At 72.4% G+C, this 12027-nt stretch overlaps 1 protein-coding gene across 1 annotated transcript; it reads left to right on the forward strand.

The window, feature by feature from the left end:
* Positions 1-644: 644 nt before the first annotated feature.
* LOC142596818 (signal-induced proliferation-associated protein 1-like) lies at positions 645-10657 on the forward strand (the record flags this gene model as incomplete). The annotated part of the gene is given in 11 exon segments (XM_075727311.1): positions 645-829; positions 1263-1378; positions 2823-2944; positions 3978-4046; positions 4049-4173; positions 6266-6344; positions 6347-6437; positions 9543-9591; positions 9934-9946; positions 10499-10573; positions 10575-10657. Coding segments are annotated over 11 exon segments (1007 nt in total), but the record flags the coding sequence as incomplete, so codon positions are not given.
* Between the last annotated feature and the right edge of the window lie 1370 nt (positions 10658-12027).

Here is a 12027-nt window from a genome sequence, read left to right on the forward strand (position 1 = left end):
GGGTCCCGGGGGTTCCCAGGGGGCTCTCAAGGGGGTCCTAGGGGGTCCCTGAGGGTCCCAGGGGGTCTTAGGGGGTCTCTGAGGGTCCCAGGGGGTCCCAGAGCACTCTCAGGGGGGTCCCGGGGGGTCTCAGAGGGCCTCAGGGGGCTCTCTAGGGGGTCCCAGAGGGTCGCAGGGGGTCCCTGAGGGTCCCAGGGGGCTCTCAGGGGGGTCCCGGGGAGTCCCTAAGGGTCCCGGGGGATCTCAGAGGGCCTCAGGGGGCTCTCTAGGGGGTCCCAGAGGGTCCCAGGGGGTCGTAGGGGGTCCCTGAGGGTCCCTGAGGGTCCCAGGGGGCTCTCAGGGGGGTCCCAGGGAGTCCCTAAGTGTCCCGGGGGGTCTCAGAGGGCCTCAGGGGGCTCTCTAGGGGGTCCCAGAGGGTCCCAGGGGGTCGTAGGGGGTCTCTGAGGGTCTCTGAGGGTCCCAGGGGGTCCCAGGGGGCTCTCAAGGGGGTCCTAGGGGGTCCCGGGGGGTTCCAGGGGGCTCTCAAGGGGGTCCTAGGGGGTCCCTGAGGGTCCCAGGGGGTCTCTGAGGGTCCAGGGGGGTCCCAGAGCATTCTCAGGGGGGTCCCAGGGGGTCCCTAAGGGTCCCGGGGGGGGTGGGGGGCCATGCAGTCCGACGACCTCTTCCTCCGCAAGATGCGGGGCCCCTCGGCGCGGCCCCCCACCTCCCCCGGCCCTCCCAGCGCAGCTGGGGGGGGCCGGGGGGTCCCCTCGCCGCCCCCCTCTCCGGGGGCGCCCCCCGCCCTGCAGCGCAGCAGCAGCAGCGAGGCGGCCCTGGGGGGGTTCCCCGGGTGGGGGGGGGTCGCCGGGGGTCGCCCCCCGCGCCCGGGCCCCACAGCCACGAGGAGGCAGGGGCGGGGGGCAGCCCCCCGGCCCCCCGCTTCCACGACCCCTTTGCTGCTGCTGGGGCTGGGGGCCGGGGGGGGAGGAGGCCGGGGAGGGCCCCGATTTCTTCCCCCGCCCCCCCTGGGGCCCCCACGTCGCCCACTACGACGTGCAGAGCATCCTCTTCGACCCGGCCGAAGCCCCCCCCCGCGCCCCCCGGCCCCACGTCGGGGGCTTCGGCCGCCCACCTGGAGCCCGAGGAGCCCCCCGAGGCCGGGGGGGGAGCCCCCCGAGGCCGACGCGCTGGTGCTGAGCTGCCCCCGCTTCTGCTGCGAGACCGGGGGGGAGCGGGGAGCCGGGGCTGGTGCCCCCCCGGGGTCCCCCCGGGCCCGGCCACCTCCCCAACGCGGCCGTGGCGGTGCTGGAGGAGCCCCCCGCCGGGTCGCGGCCCCCCCACCCCATCGAGCACAGCGACGCCGGCGCCGACTACTACCGCAAGTACTTCTACGGCAAAGGTGAGCCCGGGCGGGGGGCCTCGCACGAGGCCCTGCACCGTCGCACGGGGCCTTGCACGAGGGGGTGGGGCGTCGCGCGGGGCCTTGCACCAGGGGGCGGGGCGTCGCACGGGGCCGTGGGGCGTCGCACGGGGCTGTCGGACGTCACACGGGGCCACGGGGGCCTTGCACGAGGGTGTGGGGCCTTGCACGAGGGTGCGGGACATCGCACAGGACCTTGCACGAGGGTGCAGGGTGTCGCACGGGGCTGTCGGACATCGCACGGGGCCATGTGGCATTGCACAAGGGTGTGGGGCCTTGCACCAGGGTGCGGGGCATCGCACGGGGCCATGTGGCATTGCACGGGGCTACGGGGCCTTGCACGAGGGAGCGGGGCGTCACACGAGGCTGTGGGGTGTTGCACAAGGCCCTGGACCCTCGCATGGGGCCGTGGGGGCGTCGCACGAGGGTGCGGGGCATTGCACGGGGCCCGCGGGGCCTTGCACCAGGGTGTGGGGCGTCACACAGGGCTGTCGGACGTCTCACGGAGCCACGTGGCATTGCACGAGGGTGTGAGGCCTTGCACGAGGGTGCAGGGCGTCGCATGAGGCTGTGGGGCGTCGCACGGGGCCACGTGGCATTGCATAGGGCTACGGGGCCTTGCACGAGGGTGTGGGGCATTGCAAGGGGCCACGGGGCCTTGCACAAGGGTGCGGGGCATTGCACAGGGCTGTGGGGCGTCGCACGGGGCCACATGGCATCGCATGGAGCTACAAGGCCTTGCACGAGGGTGCGGGGCGTCGCACAGGGCCGCGGGGCCTTGCCACCAGGGTGCAGGGCATCACATGGGGCCACATGGCATTGCACGGGGCTACGGGGCCTTGCACGAGGGAGCGGGGTGTCACACAGGGCTGTGGGGCGTTGCACGGGACTGTCGGACGTCGCATGGGGCCACATGGCCTTGCACGAGGGTGTGGGGCGTTGCACGGGGCCACATGGCATTGCATGGGGCTACAGGGCCTTCCTTGCACGAGGGTGTGGGGCATTGCACGGGGCCGCGGGGCCTTGCACCAGGGTGCAGGACGTCGCATGGGGCCGTGGGACGTTGCACAAGGATGCAGGGCGTTGCACGGGGCCGTGGGAGGGTGCACAGGGCCGTGGGACCTTGCATGAGGATGCAGGGTGTTGCACGGGGCCGCAGCAGCACGTTGCACCAGGGTGGAGGACATTGCATGGGGCCGTGGGACGTTGCACGAGGCCACAGGGCGTTGCACAAGGCCGCAGGGTGTTGCACGAGGCTAGGGGACATTGCACGGGGCCGCAGGGCGTTGCACGAGGCCGCAGGGCATTGCACGGGGCCGCAGCAGCACGTTGCACGTCCCTGCGTGACGCGGGGGAGTCGGGGGGGAGCCCTGGGGGGCAGGGGGGGGTCCCGGTCCCCCCCAACCCCCCCTGCCCCCCCCAGAGCACCAGAACTTCCTGGGGGAGGACGCGCGGCTGGGGCCGGTGGCCGTGTCCCTGCGGCGGGAGGAGAAGGAGGGACCCCAGCCCCAGGTCCTGCACCGCATCATCCTGCGCACCAGCCAGGTGGGCCGGGGGGCTCTGGGGGGGGCCTGGGGGCCGGGGGGGGCGGGAGTGCATGGGGGGGCCCTGGGGGGGAGCCCTGGGGGGGGCCTGGGGGGTCCTTGGGGTCAGGGGGGCCAGGGGTGCCGGGGGTTGGGGGGAATTGGGGGCTGGGGGGTCCCAGAAGGGCCTTGGGGGGGGACCCTGATGGGCTGGGGGGGGGAAGAAGGGCATGGGGTGGTCCCTGGGGGGGCTCTGGGGGGGGCCTGGGGGCGGGGGGGGGGCAGGAGTGCATGGGGGGGCCCTGGGGGGGGTTCCTGGGGGGAGCCTGAGGGGTCCTTGGGGTCAGGGGGGCCAGGGGTGCCGGGGGTTGGGGGGAATTGGGGGCTGGGGGGTGGGGGAAGAAGGGGCTGGGGGGGTCCCTGGGGGGCCTGGGGGTGCAGGGGGTTGGGGAGAATTGGGGCTGGGGGGGTCCAGAAGGGCCTTGGGGGGACCCTGCTGGGCTCCTGGGGGGGCAGAAGGGGATGGGGGGGCCCTAAGGGGGTCTTTGGGGGGGGCCCCTGGGGGGGCCTGGGGGGCCCTTGGGGCCAAGGGGGTCCGGAGGTGCAGGGGGTTGGGGTCTGGGGGGTCCCAAAAGGGCCTTGGGGGGACCCTCCTGGGCTCCTGGGGGGGCAGAAGGGGCTGGGGGGGTCCCTGAGGGGGCCGGGGGGGTCCCTGGGGGGGGTCCTTGGGGGGGTCCCTGGGGGATGGGGGTGTCCAGGGGTGCCGGGGGGGAATTGGGGGCTGGGGGGGTCCCTGAGGGGGCCAGGGGATCCCTGGGGGGGGTCCCTGGGGGGTCCCTGGGGGGCTGGGGGGGTCCAGGGGTGCTGGGGGTTGGGGGGAATTGGGGGCTGGGGTGGTCCCAGAAGGTCCTTGGGGGCCCCCCCATGGCTCCTGGGGGGGCAGCAGGGGGTGGGGGGGTCCCTGGGGGGTCCCTGGGGGGCTGGGGAGTGGAGTGGGGGTGCCGGGGGAGGGGTCCCCCCCAAGCCTGACCCCCCCCCCCCCCCCGCCCCCCCAGCTGCGGACGCTGCGGGGCTCGGTGCTGGAGGAGGCGCTGGCCCCCCGGCGCGCGCCCCCCCGGGGCACGGGGGGTCCCCCCGAAAAAAGCTGCTGGAGCTGGTGCTGCCCGGGCTGGGGGCGCAGGGGCTGCGCCTGGCCGGCCCCTCCCCCGCCGTGCCCGACACCCTCCTCAAGCTGGACGAGCAGGGGGGTGAGCGGGGCGGGGCTTGCACGAGGGGCGGGGCTCGCACGAGGACGGGGCTCGCATGAGGACGGGGCTCGCACGAGGACGGGGCTCGCACGAGGGGTGGGGCTTGCACGAGGACGGGGCTTGCACGAGGACAGAGCTTGCACAAGGATGGGGCTTGCACAAGGACAGAGCTTGCACGAGGGGCGGGGCTCGCACAAGGACAGGGCTCGCACGAGGATGGGGCTTGCACAAGGACAGAGCTTGCACGAGGATGGGGCTTGCACGAGGGGTGGGGCTTGCACGAGGGCGGGGCTTGCACAAGGATGGGGCTTACACAAGGACGGGGCTTGCATTGAACCAGTGCTGGCTCTTGCACGAGGTTGTGGCTTGCACAATGGCGGACCTTGCACAAGGGTGGGCCTTGCACGAGGACGGCGCTCGCATTGAACCCGTGCCAGCCCTTGCACGATGCCAGGGCGCGGGGGCGTGTGGCGTGGGCACGGCGCGAGGGCGCGCGGCTCCTAGTGCCGGCCCTCGTGCAAGGCCGGGGCGTTGGGCATGGTGCGAGGGCACGTGTGCCGCAGTGCCGGCCCTCGTGCAAGGCTGGGGCACAGGGCGTGGTGTGAGGGCACATGTGCCGCTGGTGCCGGCCCTTGCACGATGCCGGGGCACAGGGCGTGGTGCGAGGGTGTGGTGGGCGGGGCGCGGTGCGGGGGGGCGTGGTGCGAGGGCGTGGTGCAAGGGTGCGGTGCAGGCCATGGTGCGAGGGCGCAGTGCGAGGGGTGAGGTGCGAGGGCGTGGTGCGGGCTGTGGTGCGAGGGCGCGGCATGAGGGCGCGGTGTGGGCCGTGGTGCGAGGGCGCGGTGCAAGGGCGCAGTGCAGGGCACGGTGCGGGCCGTGGTGCGGGCCGTGGTGCGAGGGCGCGGTGCGAGGGCACGGTGCAGGGCGCGGTGTGAGGCTGTGGTTGCGAGGGCGCGGTGCAGGGTGTGGTGCGAGGGTGCGCTGTGGGCCGTGGTGCGGGCCGTGGTGCGAGGGCGCGGTGCGAGGGTGTGCTACGGGCCATGGTGTGAGGGCGCGGTGCGGGTGTGGTGCGGGCCATGGTGTGAGGGCGCGGTGCGGGCTGTGGTGCGGGCCGTGGTGCGAGGGGCGCGGTGCGAGGGTGTGCTACGGGCCATGGTGTGAGGGCGCGGTGCGGGTGTGGTGCGGGCCATGGTGTGAGGGCGCGGTGTGGGCTGTGGTGCGGGCCGTGGTGCGAGGGCGCGGTGCGGGCCGTGGTGCGGGCCGTGGTGCGAGGGCGCGGTGCAGGGCACGGTGCGGGCTGTGGTGCGAGGGCGTGGTGCAGGGTGCGGTGCGGGCCGTGGTGCGGGCCGTGGTGCGGGCCGTGGTGCGGCCGTGGTGCGAGGGCGCGGTGTGAGGGCACGGTGTGGGCTGTGGTGCGGGCCGTGGTGCGGGCCATGGTGCGAGGGGCGCGGTGCAGGGCGCGGTGCGGGCCGTGGTGCGGGCCGTGGTGCGGGCCGTGGTGCGAGGGCGCGGTGCAGGGCGCGGTGCGGGCTGTGGTGTGGGCTGTGGTGCGAGGGTGCGGTGCAGGGCACAGTGCGGGCCGTGGTGCGGGCTGTGGTGCGGGCCATGGTGCGAGGGCGCGGTGCGAGGGTGTGCTACGGGCCATGGTGCGAGGGCGCGGTGCGGGCCGTGGTGCGGGCTGTGGTACGAGGGCGCGGTGCAGGGCGCGGTGCGGGCCGTGGTGTGGGCCATGGTGCGGGCCATGGTGCAGGGCGCGGTGCGAGGGTGTGCTACGGGCCGTGGTGCGGGCCGTGGTGCGGGCCATGGTGCAGGGCGCGGTGCAGGGTGCGGTGCAGGGCGCGGTGCGGGCCGTGGTGCAGGGCGCGGTGCAGGGCGCGGTGCAGGGTGCGGTGCAGGGTGCGGTGCAGGGCGCGGTGCGGGCCGTGGTGCAGGGCGCGGTGCAGGGCGCGGTGCAGGGTGCGGTGCAGGGTGCGGTGCAGGGCGCGGTGCGGGCCGTGGTGCAGGGCGCGGTGCAGGGCGCGGTGCAGGGCGCGGTGCGGGCCGTGGTGCGGGCCATGGTGCGGCCGTGGTGCGAGGCTCCCGCCCCCGCAGCTGAGCTTCCAGCGCAAGGTGGGGGTGCTGTACTGCCGCGCGGGGCAGGGCTCCGAGGAGGAGATGTACAACAACGAGGGCGCGGGGGGCCGGCCTTCGCCCAGTTCCTGGGGCTGCTGGGCACCCGCGTGCGCCTGCGCGGCTTCGCCCACTACCGCGCCCAGCTCGACACCCGCAGTGAGCCCCCGGCGACGGCGGGACCGGGGACACGGGGACACGGGGACACGGGGACGGGATGGGGACGTGGGGGTACAGGGACGGGGGACAGGGATGCGGGGATATGGGGGATGCAGGATGGGATGGGGATATGGGGGATATGGGGATGGGATGGGGACGTGGGGATGGGATGGGGATATGGGGATGGGATGGGGACATGGGGATGGGATGGGGATATGGGGATGGGATGGGGATATGGGGATGGGATGGGGACATGGGGATGGGATGGGGATATGGGGATGGGATGGGGATATGGGGGACATGAGGACAGGACAGGGACACGGGGACGTGGGGATGGGATGGGGATATGGGGATGGGATGGGGACATGGGGATGGGATGGGGATATGGGGATGGGATGGGGACATGGGGATGGGATGGGGATATGGGGATGGGATGGGGATATGGGGGACATGAGGACAGGACAGGGACACGGGGACGTGGGGATGGGATGGGGATATGGGGATGGGATGGGGATATGGGGGACATGAGGACAGGACGGGGACCACGGGGACGTGGGGATGGGATGGGGATATGGGGGACATGGGGATGGGATGGGGATATGGGGATGGGATGGGGACATGGGGATGGGATGGGGATATGGGGATGGGATGGGGATATGGGGATGGGATGGGGACCTGGGGATGGGATGGGGATCTGGGGATGGGATGGGGATATGGGGGACATGAGGACAGGACAGGGACACGGGGACGTGGGGATGGGATGGGATATGGGGATGGGATGGGGACATGGGATGGGATGGGGATATGGGGATGGGATGGGGACATGGGGATGGGATGGGGATATGGGGATGGGATGGGGATATGGGGGACATGAGGACAGGACAGGGACACGGGGACGTGGGGATGGGCTGGGGATATGGGGAAGGGGATGGGGATATGGGGGACTGAGAGACAGGACGGGGACACGGGGACGTGGGGATGGGATGGGGATATGGGGGACATGGGGATGGGATGGGGATATGGGGATGGGATGGGGATATGGGGGACATGAGGACAGGACGGGGACACGGGGACGTGGGGATGGGATGGGGCTATGGGGGACATGGGGATGGGGATATGGGGGACATGGGGATGGGATGGGGATATGGGGATGGGATGGGGATATGGGGGACATGGGGATGGGATGGGGATATGGGGATGGGATGGGGACATGGGGATGGGATGGGGACATGGGGATGGGATGGGGATACTGGGGGCCATGAGGACAGGCCGGGGACACGGGGACGTGGGGATGGGATGGGGATATGGGGATGGGATGGGGACCTGGGGCTCGGGCTGGGGACCTGGGATGGGATGGGGATATGGGGGACATGAGGACCAGGACCGGGACACGGGGACGTGGGGATGGGATGGGGATATGGGGGACATGAGGACAGGATGGGGACACGGGGACGTGGGGATGGGATGGGGATATGGGGGACCTGAGGACCAGGCTGGGGACACCGGGACGTGGGGGATGGGATGGGGATATGGGGGACCATGAGGACAGGACGGGGACACAGGGACCGTGGGGATACAGGGACGGGGACAGGGCTGCGGGGATACAGGGGATGACGGGGATGGGATTGGGGATACAGGGGGACATGGGGACAGGACAGGGACACGGGGACATGGGGACTGGGATGGGGACACGGGGACATGGGGACATGAAGCATGGGTTGGGGCTATGGGGACAAGGTGGATATTGGGGATGGGATGGGGACACAGGGACAGGATGGGGAGACAGGGACATAGGGACATGGGGACATGAGGATGGGATGGGGGACACAGGGGGACACGGGGACAGGACAGGAACACAGGGATGTGGGGATACAGGGACAGGGGGACAGGGATGCGGGGATATGGGGGATGCAGGGATGGGAAGGGGACTATGGGGGACATGGGGACATGGGGATGGGGACACAGGGACAGGATGGGGGAGACAGGGACGTGGGAGACGTGGGGACATGGGGACACGGGGAGGGGATGGGGACCAGGGGGACATGGGGATGGGATGGGGACACAGGGACAGGATGGGGAGACAGGGACATAGGGACATGGGGACATGGGGATGGGATGGGGACACGGGGACACGGGGACGGGACAGGGAGACGGGGACGTGGGGGATACAGGGACGGGGGACAGGGATGCGGGGATACAGGGGATGCGGGGATGGGATGGGGATACAGGGACCGTGGGGACGTGAGGGACATGGGGACATGGGGACACGGGGAGGGGATGGGGACACAGGGACATGGGGGACGTGGGGACATTGGGGACAGGGATGCGGGGATATGGGGGATGCGGGATGGGATGGGGATATGGGGACATAGGGGATGGGATGGGGACATGGGGCCAGGGATACAGGGACATGGGGACATGGGGATGGGGATACAGGGACAGGGGGACATAGGGGACATGGGGGCATGGGAATGGGGATACAGGGACGTGGGGACATGGGGAAGGGATGGGGACATGGGGACGGGGATACAGGGAAATGGGGGACATGGGGATGTGGGGATCCAGGGACATGGGGGACGTGGGGACAGGATGGGGACACAGGGACACAGGGAGGGGATGGGGATACGGGGACATGGGGGGACACGGGGACGGGATGGGGACACGGGGATGGGGATACAGGGAAATGGGGGACATGGGGATGGGGATACGGGGACATAGGGACATACGGGTACGTGGGGACGGGATGGGGACACAGGGACTGGGGATGGGGACACGGGGGACACGTGGGGGGACACGGGGGACAAGGGGGACAGAGGTGGGATGCACACAGGGATGGGGAGGTGCAGGGGGACAGGGCACACGTGTGGCGTGGCTCAGGGACACGGGGACGGGATGGGGACACGGGATGGGGACACGGGGATGGGGACACGGGGATGGGGACTTGGGGATGGGGGACACGGGGATGGGGACTTGGGGATGGGGGACTTGGGGCCCGGGCTGGGGCCGGGGGGGCGCGGTGGGGGGACACGGGGACAGGGCAGGGGACACGGGGCGGGCTGGGGCCGGGGGGCGCGGTGGGGGGACGCAGGCCGTAGCCCCCCGCAGCCGACTCGACGGGGACGCACTCGCTGTACACGACGTACCCGGCTACGAGGTGATGTTCCACTGTCAGCACCATGCTGCCCTTCACCCCAGCAACCCCCAGCAGGTCCGGGGCTTGGGGGGTCATGGGGGCTGGGGGGGGGGTTCTGGGGGGGGGTCCTGGGGGGCTTGGGGGAGGTTCTGGGGGGCTTGGGGGGTCCTGGGGGTCACTGGGGCCATGGGAGGCCCGGGGTCCCCCCCCCTGCTGCCCTTCACCCCAGCAACCCCCAGCAGGTCTGGGGCTTGGGGGGGCTTGGGGGGGTTCTGGGGGGGCCCTGGGGGGCTTGGGGGGTCCTGGGGGTCACTGGGGCCATGGAGGCCCGGGGTCCCCCCCCCTGCTGCCCTTCACCCCCAGCAACCCCCAGCAGGTCCGGGGCTTGGGGGGGTTCTGGGGGGGCTCTGGGGGCTTGGGGGGTCCTGGGGGTCACTGGGGCCATGGGAGGCCCCGGGGTCCCCCCCCTGCTGCCCTTCACCCCCAGCAACCCCCAGCAGGTCCAGGGCTTGGGGGGGCTTGGGGGGTCCTGGGGGGGCTTGGGGGGGCTGGGGGGGCTTGGGGGGGCTGGGGGCAGCTAGGGGGGTCCTGGAGGCAGCTGGGTGGTCCCAGGAGTTTGGGGGGGTCCCTGGGGGCAGCTGAGAGGTCCCAGGGGACGTGGGGGGGGGTCCCATGGAGCCTGGGGGTTCCTAGAGGCAGCTGGGGCGGTCCTGGGGGATCTGGGGGGGTTTCCAGGTGGTCTTGGGGGGGGGTCCCAGGGCAGTTGGGGGGTCCCAAGGCCTCTGGGCCAGGGGGTCCCAGGCATCCGAGGGGGCCTTAGGCCAACCGTGGGGGTCTCAGGGGTCCCGGAGAGCCCAGCGCAGCTCCAGCCCCCCCCGGGGGGTTCAGTTTTGGGGTGCTGACCCCCCCCCCGCCTCCCCCCCCCCAGCTCCTGCGGAAGCGGCACATCGGGAACGACATCGTCACCATCGTCTTCCAGGAGCCGGGGGCTCTGCCCTTCTCCCCCCGCGGCCCTCCGCTCCCACTTCCAGCACGTCTTCATCGTGGTGCGGGCCCACGAGCCCTGCTCCCCCCGCACCTCCTACAGGTGGGTGCCCGGGGGGGGTCCCCCGAGGGTCCCCAGGGCTGGGGGGGGGCCCCCAAGGGTGCCTGGGGGCGGCCCTGAGGGCTCCTGGGGGCTGGAGGGGTCCCCCAAGGGTCCCCAAGGGCTGGCGGGGGGGGCAAGGGTGCCTGGGGGGGGCCCTGAGGGTTCCTGGGGGGCTGGGAGGGGTCCCAAGGGTGCCTGAGGGTGCCCTGAGGGTCCCCAAGGGCTGGGGAGGGGCCCAAGGGTGCCTGGGGGGGACCCTGAGGGTCCCCCCAGGGCTGGGGGGGGGGGGGGCCAAGGGTGCCTGGGGGCGGCCCTGAGGGCTCCTGGGGGGCTGGGAGGGTCCCAAGGGTGCCTGGGGGGGCCCCAAGGGTCCCCCAGGACTGGTACAGGGGGCTGGGGGGGGTTCCTGAGGGTCCCCCAGGCTGGGAGGGGCCCAAGGGTGCCGGGGGGGGGCCTGAGGGTTCCTGGGGGGCTGGTATGGGGGCTGGGGGTCCCCAAGTGTCCCCAAGGGCTGGGGGGGGGTTCCAAGGGTGCCTGGGGGGGGGCCCTGAGGGCTCCTGCGGGGCTGGGGGGGTCCCAGGGGCTCCTGGGGGGGTCCCCAAGGGCTCCGGGGGGGTTGGCACAGGGGCTGGGGGTCCCCCAAGGGCTCCGGGGGGGGTCCCCAAGGGCTCCGGGGGGGGTTGGCACAAGGGCTTGGGGGTCCCCCAAGGGCTCCTGGGGGGGTCCCCAAAGGCTCCGGGGGGTTGGCACAGGGGCTGGGGGTCCCCAGGGGCTCCTGGGGGGGTCCCAAGGGCTCCGGGGGGGGCTGGCACGGAGGGGCTGGGGGGGTCCCCAAGGGTGGGCAGGGGGGGTTGCTCGTGGGGGCTCTGTGGGTCTCGCATGGTCCTTGGGGGTCTCACCTGGTCCCTGGGGGTCTCGCATGGTCCCTGGGGGTCTCACCCGGTCCCTGGGGGTCTCGCATGGTCCTTGGGGGTCTCACATGGTCCCTGGGGGTCTCACCCAGTCCCTGGGGGTCTCACATGGTCCTTGGGGTTCTCACCCAGTCCTTGGGGGTCTCACCCAGTCCCTGGGGTCTCTCCCAGTCTCCGGGGGTCTCACATGGTCCCTGGGGGTCTCGCATGGTCCCTGGGGGTCTCACCCGGTCCCTGGGGGTCTCGCATGGTCCTTGGGGGTCTCACCCAGTCCCTGGGGGTCTCACCCAGTCCCTGGGGGTCTCACATGGTCCTTGGGGTCTCACCCAGTCCCTGGGGGTCTCACCCAGTCTCCAGGGGTCTCACCCAGTCCCTGGGGGTCTCACATGGTCCTTGGGGTCTCACATGGTCCCTGGGGGTTTCGCATGGTCCCCTGGGGGTCTCACCCAGTCCTTGGGG

The sequence above is a fragment of the Pelecanus crispus genome, assembly GCF_030463565.1.
Source record: "Pelecanus crispus isolate bPelCri1 chromosome Z unlocalized genomic scaffold, bPelCri1.pri SUPER_Z_unloc_2, whole genome shotgun sequence".
NCBI classification, from domain to species: domain Eukaryota; kingdom Metazoa; phylum Chordata; class Aves; order Pelecaniformes; family Pelecanidae; genus Pelecanus; species Pelecanus crispus.